Genomic DNA, 14614 nt, shown 5'->3' with positions numbered 1-14614 from the left:
CGTGGGTAGCCGTCTGTTAGCCAGCAGAAACCTCACGGAATATCTAGTGAAGCGCACGTTGGAACTGGGCTCAAGAGATAAGGCACTTTACAGCCTTCCGGACTCAATATCGGGTTCAACAATTTCAGATCATAAACTCGGCCCCCATTATATTTTTATATATATTTTATCCACATCTTTGTTTTGTGCCCTTCCCCCTTTCTCTCTCTCCCACATGGCAACTGTCTCCCATTCTGCCAGCGCATTTCACACCTAATCTAGAGCCGTCTTTCGTCTCTTTACTAGTCCTATCACCATCTCGTCTGGTTTTGAATACCTCTTAATGTCTCTTCACTTCTCTTTTGTTCTCTCATCCCCATTTCCCAGCCCCCAAACTGGCCTTTTAATCTGTTTCATTTCCTGTGCTTTTTCAGTCCTGACGAAGGGTTTCGACCTGACACGTTGACTCTGTTTCTCTCTCTCCACGGATGTTGCCTGGCCTGCTGAGTTTTTCCAGCATTTTCTGTTGTTATTTCAAGAGATAATAAGATGTCCTTGTGAAGAGAGAGTGGTTGAGGGATCTAGTGGGGGAGGTGGGCAAGTGGGGCTGATGCATGTACCGGGATGGGCTCGTTGGGCCGAATGGCCATGTCCTGTTAGAATCATAGATTCACAGAAACTTGCCACACAGGAGGAGGCCTTTCGGCCCGTCGTGCCTGTGCCGGCTCTTTGAAAGAGTGGTCGCGCTCAGTCCCACCCCCCCACGCCCCCCCCGCTGTTTGTCCCTAACCCTGTGAGCTCCTCATCCTCGAGAACCCGTCCAACTCCCTCTGAAAATCATTGATGGAATCAGCTTCCACCACCTTCACAGGTGGAGCGTTCCCGATCCCCACAACTCTCCGAGTGAGAACATTTCTCCTCCCCTCCCCTCGAGATCTTTCCCCAATGATTCTGAATCTGTGACCTCTGGTTATTGACCCACTCGCCCGAGGGAATCGTTTTTCTCCATCTACTCTATCGAAACCTCTCATCATCCTGTAAACCTCTATCAGGTCATCTCTTCACCTTCTCTGTTCCAATGGAGGAAGGGACCGAGTGCAACATATCCAAGTTTGCCGACGATACAAAGATGGGAGGGAAAACAGTGAGTGAGGAGGGCATAAAAAACCTGCAAAAGGACATAGACAGGCTAAGTGAGTGGGCAGAGATTTGGCAGATGGAATATAATATTGGGAATTGTGAGGTTATGCACTTTGGCAGAAAAAATCAAAGAGCAAGTTATTATCTAAATGGAGAGAAACTGCAAAGTGCTACAGTACAAAGGGATCTGGGGGTCCTGGTGCATGAAACACAGAAGGTTAGTATGCAGGTGCAGCAGGTGGTCAGGAAGGCCAATGGAATCTTGGCTTTTATTGCAAGGGGGATGGAGTATAAAAACAGGGAAGTCTTGCTGCAGTTATATAGGGTATTGGTGAGGCCACACCTGGAATACTGCGTGCAGTTTTGGTTTCCATATTTAAGAGAAGATATACTTGCTCTCGAGGCAGTTCAGAGAAGGTTCACTCGGTTGATTCCGGAGATGAGGGGGTTGACTTATGAGGAAAGGTTGAGTAGGTTGGGCCTCTACTCATTGGAATTCAGAAGAATGAGAGGCGATCTTATCGAAACATATAAGATTGTGAGGGGGCTTGATCGGGTGGATGCGGTGAGGATGTTTCCACTGATGGGTGAGACTAGAACTAGGGGGCATAATCTTAGAATAAGGGGCTGCCCTTTCAAAACTGAGATGAGGAGAAACTGCTTCACTCAGAGGGTAGTAAATCTATGGAATTTGCTACCTGAGAGCTGTGGAAGCTGCAACATTACATTTAAAACAGAGATGGACAGTTTCCTAGCAGATAAGGGAATTAGGGGTTACGGGGAGCGGGCAGGGAAGTGGACGTGAGTCTAGATTCGGATCAGCCATGATCCTATTGAATGGCGGAGCAGGCCCGAGGGGCCGTATGGCCTACTCCTGCTCCTACTTCTTATGTTCTTATGTTCTAACAGTCCCAACTTCTCCAACCTCTCCCCATAACTGAAGTCCCCCGTCCCTGGGAACGTCCTGGTAAACCTCCTCTGTCCCCTTTCTAAGGCCTTTCCATCTTTCCTGAAGTGTGGGGCCCAGAATTGTCCACAATACTCCAGCTGAGGCCTAACCAGCGATTGATAAAGTTCCAGCGTGCTCCTAAAAATTCATATTTTCCGATGTGTCACGTACTGAGCTGAGGATGAGTCCAAATTGATAGGATCTGAGTGCAGTGATTATACATCATTAAATGGGACAGAACCGCGTAGAGGGTACATTTGGAGTAAGGGAATCGAGGGATATGGGGATCGGGGCGGGAAGGTGGAGATGAGGTCGAAGATCAGCCACGATCTCATTGAATGGCGGAGCAGGCTCGAGGGGCCGAATGGCCGACTCCTGCTCCTATTTCTTATGTTCTTATGTTCTTTTGATTGGAAGTACTCCCCCATTTTATACTGACAAAAGAGATTGTCAAAAAAACGAGGCAATCTTCGATCTCCTTGCACCATCACTCAAAATCCATCACACTGTCTCCTTTCTTGCTCTATTCCTCAAAACAACTTACATTTATATAAGCAGATTTAACGTCGAAAAGTGTTGCAAGGTGCTTCACTGAGGCTGAAGAAAATAAAGGATGATAAGAAAGAAAGGGGTAAAAATTGGGTCGCGCTCCCTTTAGCGCCCCGAAAGAGTTAGTGCCCCCGCGGCCGATATTCCCAGGTAGCGCCCCAAGAGGGAGGAAGGGGCAGGTGCTGGCAGGCGGCCAGCAACAAAAAATGGCCGCCTGCCACTTCCCCTTTAACTAGCACCGCCCCGGCCGCAGGTAGACCCCCCTGACCCCGGCGGACATAGCGTCCAGCGGTAAGTCGGGGGGGGCGCCACCCAATGTTACAGCTGGTGCGCGAGCGGGGCCGCTGCGCACGGTGATGATGTCATTGCCGGCAGCGGCGCACGGCGCTAACGGTTAGCGCCGCCGCTAACCTCACGCTGAATTTCGCGGGAGGCCTTAGCAGCGCCGAGCCCGGGCGCTTGTTGATTTGCGCCCCGTTTAGCACCCTCTTAGGGCGCTAACGGGAGGTGCAAATCAACCGAATTTAGCCCCCAGAAACGTGCATTTCTGCTGTGCCTTTCACGACCACCAGCTGTCCCAAAACTCTTCACAGCCAATGAAGTACTTTTTGAAATACTCTCACAGAATCATGGAATGGTGCAGCACAGGAGGAGGCCATTTGGCCCATCGAGTCTGCGCCGGCTCTTTCGAAGAGCAATCCAGTTAGCCCCACTCCCTCGCTCTTTCCCCATATCCCTGCAATGTTTTCGCCTTCCAGTATCTATCCAATTCCCTTTTGATGGCTGCTATTGAATCCACAACCTTCTGACCCAGAGGCGAGAGTGAAGATAAGCCTAATGAAGGGGTGAGGGGTGGGGGAGACGCGGGGTGACCAACACTTGGTCGGAGATGGCTTTTAAGGAAGGTCTTAAAGAAAGAGAGAGGTGGAGAGAATGATTCCAGGGATGAGGGATTGCAGTTGCGTGGAGAGACTGGAGAAGTTGGGGCTGTTCTCCTTGGAGCAGAGAAGGCTAAGAAGAGATTAGATTGAGGTGTTCAAAATCATGAGGGGTTTAGATCAAGTAAATAAGGGGAAACTGTTCCTATTGGTGGAAGGGTGGGTAATCAGAGGACACAGATTTAAGGTGATTGGCAAAAGAACCAGAGGCGACACGAGGAAAAACGTTCTTACGCAGCGAGTGGTGAGGATTTGGAATGCGCTGCCTGATAGGGCGTGGAGGCAGATTCAATTGGAGCCTTCAAAAGGGAATTGGATAAATACTGGAAGGAGACTGAATTGCAGGGATATGGGGAAAGAGCGGGGGAGCGGGACTAACTGGATTGCTCTTCGAAAGAGCCGGCGCGGACTCGATGGGCCGAATGGCCTCCTCCTGTGCTGTATCATTCTGTGAGAGGCAGAGGGGTTTATAGAGAGCATGGGGCTAAGGCGACCCATTCTTTTTTGAACATTTACTCCCTGCTTGAATCCTTTTCCATGTCTTGCACCTTTCCTGTTGGGTATTGCTCCCCCTCCCCTTCAATGTTCTTTTCTCTTTCCCGAATGCACAGAGTGACGCTAGGATATGGTTCCTGGTTGTCCTCTTGTATGAGATTGAGTACACTAGGCCTATATTCCCTAGAGTTTAGGAGAATGAGAGGCGATCTCATTAGAATTCTTACAGGGCTTGGCAGGGTAGATGCTAAGAGGATGTTTCCCCCTGGCTGGAGAGTCTAGAACCAGGGGTCACAGTCTCAGGATAAGGGGTCGGCCATTTAGGACTGAGATGAGGAGGAATTTCTTCACTCAGAGGGTGGTGAATCTTTGGAATCCTCTACCCCAGAGGGCTGTGGAGGCTCAGTTGTTGAGTGTATTCAAGGCTGAGATTGATAGATTTTTGGACTCTCGGGGAATCAAGGTATATGGGGATGGGGCGGGAAAGTGGAGTTGAGGTCGAAGACCAGCCATGATCTTATTGAATGGCGGAGCAGGCTCGAGGGGCCGAATGGCCGACTCCTGCTCCTAATTCTTATGTTCTTACGTTCACCCAAGTGGTCATTCATCATGTGAGAGTCCAGGGATGGGGCCTGTCCTCCCTGACCTCAACAAACATCCACTTTCCAGCAAGGGCCAGCAATGAGGAGCTGGAGCTCTGGCTGATCTTTGGCTTCCCTAGCCCAGGAATACTGATGTATCTGCACCCAATTCATTCCCTGCATCGCCCGTCTCCACCCCTGCCTCAGCTCATCCGCTGCTGAAACCCTCATCCATGCCTTTGTTACCTCCAGACTCGACTATTCCAACGCACTCCTGGCCGGCCTCCCACATTCCACCCGACGTAAACTTGAGGTCATCCAAAACTCTGCTGCCCCGTGTCCTAACTCGCACCGAGTCCCGTTCACCCATCACCCCCTGTGCTCACTGCCCCGTGTCCTAACTCGCACCAAGTCCCGTTCACCCATCACCCCCTGTGCTCACTGCCCCGTGTCCTAACTCGCACCGAGTCCCGTTCACCCATCGCCCCTGTGCTCACTGCCCCGTGTCCTAACTCGCACCGAGTCCCGTTCACCCATCACCCCCTGTGCTCACTGCCCCGTGTCCTAACTCGCACCGAGTCCCGTTCACCCATCACCCCCTGTGCTCACTGCCCCGTGTCCTAACTCGCACCGAGTCCCGTTCACCCATCGACCCCTGTGCTCGCGGACCGACATTGGCTCCCGGTCCGGCAACACCTCGATTTTAAAATTCTCATCCTTGTTTTCAAATCCCTCCATGGCCTCGCCACCCTCCCTATCTCTGTAACCTCCTCCAGCTCCCACAACCCCCCAAGATCTCTGCGCTCCTCCAATTCCGGTCTCTTGACCATCCCCCGATTTCTATCACTCCACCACTGGCGGCCGTGCCTTCAGCTGCCTGGGCCCTAAGCTCTGGAATTCCCTCCCTAAACCTCTCCGCCTCTCTCTCCTCCTTTAAGACGCTCCTTAAAACCGACCTCTTTGACCAAGCCTTTGGTCACCTGCCCTAATATCTCCTTATGGGGCTCGGTGTCAAATTTTGTTCGATAATTGCTCCTGTGAAGCACCTTGGGACGTTTTACTACGTTAAAGGCGCTGTATAAATGCAAGTTGTTGTTGTTCCGCCATTTTGTTAAGAATCTTACTATTCTCGGTCTCCTTCCTTTTACTGCTCTTTATCTCTGAAATATACCACTTCACATTTCCCTGTATCCGTCCCACTCTTCTAACTTATCCATGTTTTCCCGCAGTCCCTTTCATTGTTCCTTATATCCCTTAGATTCCAGTTATCAGCAACCGTCAATACCATTGTCTAGCTCCTGTGTCCAACCCATTGACACAGATGCAAGAAAGGTTCTGCTGTTGTCACTGTGCGGATCACCGTGGTGCATGACTGCTCTTCCCCCAAACAAAACTGCACGGCGAAAAACAATGGAAGAGACAGATTCGGTTTTGCAAAAGTATCTGCAGACAGAGTGGCCTTCTCAGTGTCGACAATTGCGCATCAGTTTCCTGTTCGCACCAGTAGTGTTGTACAGGGATGTTGCAGCCGCACAGAGTGACGTGGAAAAACCCTCGCTGTAATTAATGAACCTGCTCTCTCAGCCTCAATATACCCCTGTGGTTGATTACAGAGAATTACACGGGATATACGGCACAGAAAGAGGCCATTCGGCCCAACCAGTCCATGCCGGTGTTTATGCTCCACTCGAGCCTCCTCCCGTCTTTCCTCATCTAAATCTATCAGCATATCCCTCTATTCCCTTCTCCCTCGTATGCTTGTCTAGCCTCCCCTTAAATGTATCTCTACTATTCGCCTCAACCACTCCCTGTGGTAGCGAGTTCCACATTCTCACCACTCTCTGGGTAAAGAAGTTTCTCCTGAATTCCCTATTGGATTTCTTGGTGACGATCTTATATTGATGGCCTCTAGTTATACTCTTCCCCACAAGTGTAAACACTCTCTCTGTATCCACTCTATCAAAACCTTTCATCATTTTAAGGAGCTCAATTAGGTCTCCCCCCCAGCCTTTTTTCAAGAGAAAAGAGGCCCAGCCTGTTCACCCTTTCCTGATAGGTGTCCCCTCACATTTCTGGTATCATCCTTGTAAATCTTCCCTGCACCCTCTATATCCCTTTTATAATATGGCGACAAGAACTGCGCGCAGTGCTCCAAGTGCGGTCTAACCAAGGTTCGAGACAGGTTTAGCATAACTTGTGGGTGCAGGATTTTCCTGCTTGCAAGCTAAAAATGGCTGCAACTCAAAGGTCTTTGAGGTTTCCTCCTATCCTGGTGGCTGCAGGGCTCAAAAGGTCACGGCGTGAATTCAAGCCAGCAATGGGACTATTGGTTTTCTCTGCATTAACCTCTCTCTCACTGGTGCCAATGGTCTGGAGAGCACTTGCATGTGTTTGTGTGTGTGTGTGTGTGTGTGTGTCCAGAATCTGTCAATATGAACGGCGATTAGCTGTATAGATAGGTCAAATCTTGCCGTGTCGGGCCCCTGCTCCACGCTGAGTTAGCTGCCCTTTAGCCTGAGTTCTCCTCCGATCATCCTCAGTGCCCCTGAGGTGGGGCGGTGGGAGAAAGATCAGGCGGGGGGGGGGTTGCAGCTCCTGATCCTCCGCCAATGGGGGTAGGTGCAGGTGAGGACGAGATGGGCTTGGCCACAACGCTCTTCGCGGTCATGTCGGCCCACTGGCGCTCACGGTCAGCACCTGAAGAATGGCCACCCTGGGTGAGCTATCAGCCAGGGCCTCACAGAGCAGCACGAATCAGTGCCTTGCGGAGCGGGGTGAGGGGGGGGGGCGAGCTTTACTCGGGATGTGTTGCTTGGAGTTGTTTCCCACTGGGTTCTTGAGCAAACTAACACGGAGAGAGTTTCTGTTGCTAACTCTGATTTTCTTTGGGTCTGCACGCTGATGAATCATTGATATCGTTCTTCCTGCCGTTTTCATGACAAGTGTGTGTTTTTTTTTTGCCTTAGGGGACTGCTCCGATCTCGCACTCGCGTGCAACGCGGTGTTTCTCCGCTCCAAGGCAGCTCCCAATCTATCCTGATGGAACAGACCTCACGCCTTTGTGTTAGGTCCCCAATTGGCCGTCCCGGTACAGTTGCCCCTCTCGTGCAAGGCACTCAGCACCCGTACGACGGTGCTGTTGTGAATCTGGCAGGGCGCAGATTTCTGCCGTACCTACAGAGGTCTGTTTCATGAGGACATACATGAGGAGGTCTTCGGAGAGAAATGTTGTGCTTGTGTCAAGATACAGGGCTGGGCAAATATTGCTCCTTTGGTGCCTATGGAACGTTGCACTCCAATCCGTCGAGCACATGATCAGAATCACAAAACATAACAACGAAAATTGCAATTCTGATCGGTAAAATCCAAAGCACCTCACGCCCAATCTTCACCTCACCAGTGCCTTCAGGATTTTGATGACCCTTGAGATGAGCTGCACTGTAATAAGTTGACTTTGGATTATTGGCAAGGAGGTCCTTCTTTTAGCCTTTGTTGGAAGGACCCAGCCATTTGAATTACACACTGGAGTCAGTTTTCTCTGCAGCCACCTGAGTCATGCTTGGGGAATCTGAAATTGCAGGTGGCTCAATTTAAGAAAAGGATTGTATTGTGTTAGTCATTAAGGGTTTCTACATAGGAACAGGAGCAGGCTGCTCGAGCCTGTTCCGCCATTCAGTGAGATCATGGCTGATCTGTGACCTAACTCCATCTACCTGCCTTTGCCCCGTATCCCTTAATACCTTTGGTTAACAAAAATCTATCAATCTCCGAGTTAAAATTAACAATTGATCTAGCATCAACTGCTATTTGCGGAAGAGAGTTCCAAACTTCTACCGCCCTTTGTGTGTAGAAGTGTTTCCTAACTTCACTCCCGAAAGGTCAGGCTCTAATTTTTAGACTGTGCCCCCTAGTCCTAGACTCCCCAACCAGCGGAAATAGTTTCTCTCTCTCTACCCTATCAGTTCCCCTTAATATCCTGAAAACTTCGATCAGATCACCCCTTAACCTTCTAAATTCCAGGGAATACAACCCTAGCTTGTGTAATCTCTCCTCGTAACTTAACCCTTGAAGTCCAGGTACATATTTTCATCAGCAGCATTATAACCATCAGGACTCAAGCCACATGTGCAGCTCTGCTCTGTAGCATACAAACCTACGGACATGGCGGGCAGGATAAGACCAGCCGGTCCATCAAGCCTGCCGCACACTGGAGCACCACGACGGGACACTCCCTGGCCCCCACTCCTCCTTCCGCAGCCCTGTAATCTCCCGAGAGAGACAAGAAACCAGAAAAGGAAACCCAGGGACAAAATTCCTCTCCGACCCCCTCAAGGCCATCGAAACCAGTTCAGGAGACTACATCGACCATGCACAAGAACATAAGTGATAGGAGCAGGAGTCGGCCATTCGGCCCCTCGAGCCTGCTCCGCCATTCAATAGGATCATGGCTGATCTTCGACCTCAACTCCACTTTCCCGCCCGGTCCCCATATCCCTCGATTCCCCGAGAGTCCAAAAATGTAACTGTTAAATCGCTTACCTTTTCCATGGTGTAATCTCCGTCCCAGTCAGAATCCGCTCCCTCCAGCACAACCCGGCAGCGCATTCCAGAGACTCACTATTCTCTGTGTAGAGAAGAACCACCCAACGTCTAACCTATTCCCACCCTTGCGCAGATTAAAGGCGTGACACCCTGGTCCTCCCCAATGTGTCACACTCAACTGATCGATCAATAGGTGCCCAAACCAGCCCTTTTATTATTTTGTAGACCTCGAAAGGAAATAGACCCAGCTCTTTAAACCTCTCTGAGTAGCTAAGGTTCCTTAGCGTAAGAACATAAGCAATAGGGGCAGGAGTCGGCCACTCGGCCCCTCGAGCCTGCTCCACCATTCAGTATGATCATGGCTGATCTTCTATCTCAATACTATCTCTATGTTTCTATGTTTAATACCATATTCCCACTCTCTCCCCATACCCCTTGATGCCTTTTGCGTCTAGAAATCTATCTATCTCATTCTTAAATATCTTGCAAAAATCTGTCTATCTCCACCTTAAATGTATTTAATGACCCAGCCTCCACAGCTCTCTGGGGCAGAGAATTCCACAGATTTACGACCCTCTGAGAGAAGAAATTCCTCCTCATCTCAGTTCTAAAAGGGCGACCCTTTATTCTGAAACTGTGCCCCCGAGTTCTAGATTTCCCCACGAGGGGAAACATCCTCTCTGCATCTACCTAGTCGAGGCCCCCTCAGTATCTTAGATGTTTCAATAAGATCACCTCTCATTCTTCTAAACTCCAATGATTATAGGCCCAACCTGCTCAACCTTTCCTCATAAGTCAACCCCTCATCTCAGGAATCAACCGTGTGAATCGTCCCTGAACTGCCTCCAATGCAAGTATATCCTTCCTTAAATAAGGAGATCAAAACTGTACGCAGTACTCCAGGTGTGGTCTCACCTATACCCTGTACAGTTGTAGCAGGACTTCCCTGCTTTTATACTCCAAATCACTGAAGCTGAGAATTATTCTTGTGGCCTCCCTCTGAACCTGTTACCTGTCTTGTCCCCTTTTCCAGTTTTGGGCTTGAGAAAAGGTGACAACCCCTGGACAGAATAAGAGATTCTTTGAGGCTGGAAACAGGCACAACATTGAGCTAACTGTCCAATACTGGTAGGACCTTATCGCCAAGGCATCGGTGTGCTGCACCTTGATGGGATGGTGGGTGAACGCATCATCCAATACTGACCCCTACAGGCCAGAATGACAGGTTCGCCTCCACCCCCCCACCGCCACCGCCCCCCCCCCACCCGCCCCGAGATAGTGCTGAGTCTCACTACAGTTCAGACACTACAATTCCCTCAGTCCCCTCGGTCCCAGGAGGGGTCATTACAGCCAAGGGCTCCGACCCCTAGTCAGTGGCCGCTGCTGGAAAGCGTTGGCGTGTTGACGTTGGGTGGGGACAGAATCCGGGTCAGCTGTGATGGACCCCTTGACCGAATACCCCGCCGGCGCTCGCCGTCTAGGCCCCTCCCCCCCCTCACATGAATTATTGTCCGAAGTGCTGGAGAGCAGCTGAGACGCAGAGAACATAGGAGCAGGAGGAGGCCATGCAGCCCCTCGAGCCTGTTCCGCCATTCAATGAAATCATGGCTGACCTGTGACCTAACTCCATCTACCCGCCTTTGCCCCGTATCCCTTAATACCCTTCGGTTAACAGAAATCTATCAATCTCTGATTTAAAATTAACAATTGATCGAGCATCAATTGCCGTTTGTGGAAGAGAGTTCCAAACTTCTCCCACCCTTTGTGTGTGGAAGTGTTTCCTAATTTCACTCCTGAAAGGTCTGGCTCTAATTTTTAGACTCTGCCCCCCAGTCCTAGACTCCCCAACCAGCGGAAATAGTTTCTCTCTCTCTACCCTATCAGTTCCCCTTAATATCCTGAAAACTTCGATCAGATCACCCCTTAACCTTCTAAATTCCAGGGAATACAACCCTAGTTTGTGTAATCTCTCCTCGGAACTTAACCCCTGGAGTCCTGGTATCATTCTGGTAAACCTACGCTGCCCCTCCCTCCAAGGCCAATATATCCTTCCTAAGGTGTGGGGCCCAGAACTGCTCACCGTGCTCCAGGTGTGGTCTAACCAGGGTTTTGTACAGCTGTAGCATAATGTCTACCTAGGTACCTCAGTGGGAACGCATATCTTCATGACCAAAGGGGTAGAAAATAAGAACGCCAACCCAGATGGGAGCAGCAGAGCGTGACTTGGGCCTCAGCAAACTGACTCCACGAGTTGAATTCCAATACATCTAGTCAAGTCTGTGAGGTAACCAGGCCAGCACGATAGGGCTGCACTGGTTAGTGACATGCGATCAATTAATCAAACTGGTTAAACCTCCGAGAATGATTTGCCCAGCCCTGGGATGACACGGAATGTATCGAAATCCTGTTTCTGTGCTGAAATGATGCTCGAGGAAATTCGGGGTTTGAACGAGGATTGAGTCGGAGAATTATTTTCAGTCAAATGTCAGAAACTGTGCCCGAGAGTTGACTTTCCTTCCACATTTACCATGTTGCCTTCGGTCCTATCGCTTCGCGTCGAAGAGAATTTGCCACGGTATTCCTGATTCGATCAAGAGAGGGGAGGTGGGGGCGGGGGGGGGGAGCGTACGAGAAAAAAGGACGGATTTACTCAGAGTTGCCTGTCGGCAAAATATTTCAAAGGGGGGGGGGGGTTCCGAAAAACAATTGGTGCTGTCTCGAATTCAAGACCCGCCAATCATCTCCGAGCCTTGCTGGACGGGCAGTCCATACTGAGACACTAACCGACCCCACTCCCCCGGTTCCCGAAGAGTTTGTTGATGTGTAACCTACCTCCCGGCCCTCCTCCCTCCAACCTGCCCTCACCCCACTTTTGTAAAAGTTAATTTGCCAATTTTGTGTGTACTTTACTAACACGCTTCTAAGAACTAACCTAACGTCATTCACGGAATGTAGTCATTTTCTCTGTACTAACTGTGGACCTTATTTTGAGCTTATATAATATTACTAACCTTTTCAAGTGCCATCATTCCTTTTGAGTGGAAGTCCTTATTGAGTTCACAGTCTTGTCATGTTTTTCCTTTTTCCTCCCGCCTTTCCCTTTCTCCTTCAAGCACTCTGGCATTGGACACGCAATGGTAAACAAACTGCATTATCTGGTAGATATCATTCTTATTTGTCTTATCGTTTGGGTTTGTGTGTTTTAAGTTGATTTTTTCTTTTGAATAATTGACATCGATTTTGAACCAAAACAAAAAACAAACAAAAAAAAATCAGAAACGACAGGGTTGGTAAACCTTTTTATTTTTGGCTTTCTTATGACCGTACTTTGTCATCCATTTTGTTGTGTTCTTTACCGTTTTTTTCATTTTCTCTTCACTTAATTTGGTTTCCACCCCCATTCGCCGCCCCCCCCCCCGCCCCCCCATGGAGAGAACATCTCGTAAAATGGGTTTGCATTTGAGCCACGCTTAATCTTTCTTTCTCCCCCGCCCCCTACCTCCACCGCCCCCCCAAAACTGAGATGGGATGGGGTGGGGGTGGGGGGTGGTGGGGGGAGAGGCGGGGTGGGGGGGGTCACGAGGCGGTCAGCCAACTCCTCCGCCCACCACCCCCCCCCACCTCCTCCCCACCTCATCCCACCCCCCTCCCATTCCCATCCCAGGATCCCACTGCTGTCCATTCTGCATGGCATGCTGGGATTTTAGCGGAATGCCTCGACTGTGTCCGACTGTGTCTCCACCATACCGCCATTACTCATTTATTTTTGTGTGTGTTTCTCTCTCTCGCTCTCTCTCTCTCACTCTCTCGCTCACCTCCCCCCACCCCCTCTCTCACTTGATGGCTCCTGCACGCTGTTATGTTCAGACAGAAAGGTTTCCGTTTTTTGAAGGGGAGAGTTCGCACAGTTTAACATCCGTAGAGCGCCTTCACTTCTCGGGCCTCGCGCGCGCGCGCACACACACAGAGGGCGGCAATGCTGCCGGCAGCACGGACCACTTTTTACACAACTTCAGGCCGACACTGATGAACCTCACTCCATCTCAAGCCAGGCCAACCTCATGCACCAGCCCAGCGACTGCAGAGCTGCCTCATTGACTCTTACATCCCGCTCAGCAATCGCTGAGTTGGCAAGGAAAAGGCCTTGAGAAACATCAGCGTTCTCTCGAAGGGAGGTGGTTTCCGTGGTTACCCAATCCAGTCTGGTCTGACCAAGGCCTGGGCCTTCACAGTAATACTCGAAATGTTGTGGCCCTGTAAAGGTTTTATTTTGCATGCTGAGACGCCACATTGCGGCAAGAACAGCCAAGGGAGTCGTGAGCCGGCATCGACTTTGGTTCATCTCCTGATGCGAGGAGAAATATTCCACAATATTTGGGCAGGGCCCAGCATTTATTGCCCATCCCTAGTTGCCCCTTGAGAAGGTGGTGGTGAGCCGCCTTCTTGAACCGCTGCAGTCCGTGTGGTGAAGGTGCTCCCACAGTGCTGTTAGGGAGGGAGTTCCAGGATTTTGACCCAGCGACGATGAAGGAACGGCCGATATATTTCCAAGTCAGGATGGTGTGTGTGACTTGGAGGGGAACTTGGAGGTGGTGGTGTTTCCATGCGCCTGCTGCCCTTGTCCTTCTAGGTGGAAGAGGTCGCGGGTTTGGGAGGTGCTGTCGAAGGAGCCTTGGCGAGTTGCTGCAGTGCATCTTGTAGATGGTACACACTGCAGCCACGGTGCGCCGGTGGTAGAGGGAGTGAATGTTTAAGGTGTTGGATGGGGTGCCAATCAGGCAGGCTGCTTTGTCCTGGATGGTGTCGAGCTTCTTGAGTGTTGTTGGAGCTGCACTCACCCAGGCAAGTGGAGAGTATTCCATCACACTCCTGACTTGTGCCTTGTAGATGGTGGAAAGGCTTTGGGGAGTCAGGAGATGAGACACTCGCTGCAGAATACCCAGCCTCTGGCCTGCTCTTGTTGCCACAGTATTTATGTGACTGGTCCAGTTAAGTTTCTGGTCAATGGTGAACCCCAGGATGTTGATGGTGGGGGATTTGGGGATGGTAATGCTGTTGAACGTCAAGGGGAGGTGGTTAGATTTTCTCTTGTTGGATATAGTCATTGCCTGGCACTTGTGTGGCGCGAGTAATGTATCATCTTAGAGCTCTGACCTTAATGCTTTATTCCTGGATCCAAATACATTCTAGTCAAAAAGGGTTGATGGTCCAATCCCTCCCTCTCGCTCTCTCTTTCTGGTAGTCACTAGGAGGTACAGAAATATTCCTATATAATTTTGAGACAAAAGTTGATCTGAGATGAATCTGTACTTTCTGCTGCTGTGGGATTGAATTCCCAAATGACCGTCCACGGTGGAATCATAGCAGTTTGAGAGTCAAGATTTGTGACTTTATGTCTGACTTAACCAGAATGGTACCAGGGATGAGGGACTTCAGTTCTG

The 14614-nt window shown here is 50.2% G+C and overlaps 1 protein-coding gene across 1 annotated transcript in view; it reads left to right on the top strand.

Annotated features, from left to right (window-relative positions):
• Nucleotides 1-14614, top strand: part of LOC147092842 (neurexin-2-like) — a 1315750-nt gene that overhangs the window by 980511 nt on the left and 320625 nt on the right. Inside the window, exon 6 of the mRNA XM_085975700.1 lies at nt 12287-12310. Coding sequence (XP_085831826.1) covers nt 12287-12310 — 24 coding nt within the window. The remainder of the gene's footprint in view (nt 1-12286; nt 12311-14614) is intronic.

This window comes from Somniosus microcephalus, unplaced genomic scaffold (genome assembly GCF_052327205.1).
Source record: "Somniosus microcephalus isolate GS21.2 unplaced genomic scaffold, FLI_Smic_1.0 unresolved_chr2, whole genome shotgun sequence".
In the NCBI taxonomy this organism is placed as follows: Eukaryota; Metazoa; Chordata; class Chondrichthyes; order Squaliformes; family Somniosidae; genus Somniosus; species Somniosus microcephalus.
Note: the sequence above shows the minus strand (reverse complement) of the source record. Positions and strands in the feature narration are given on the sequence as shown.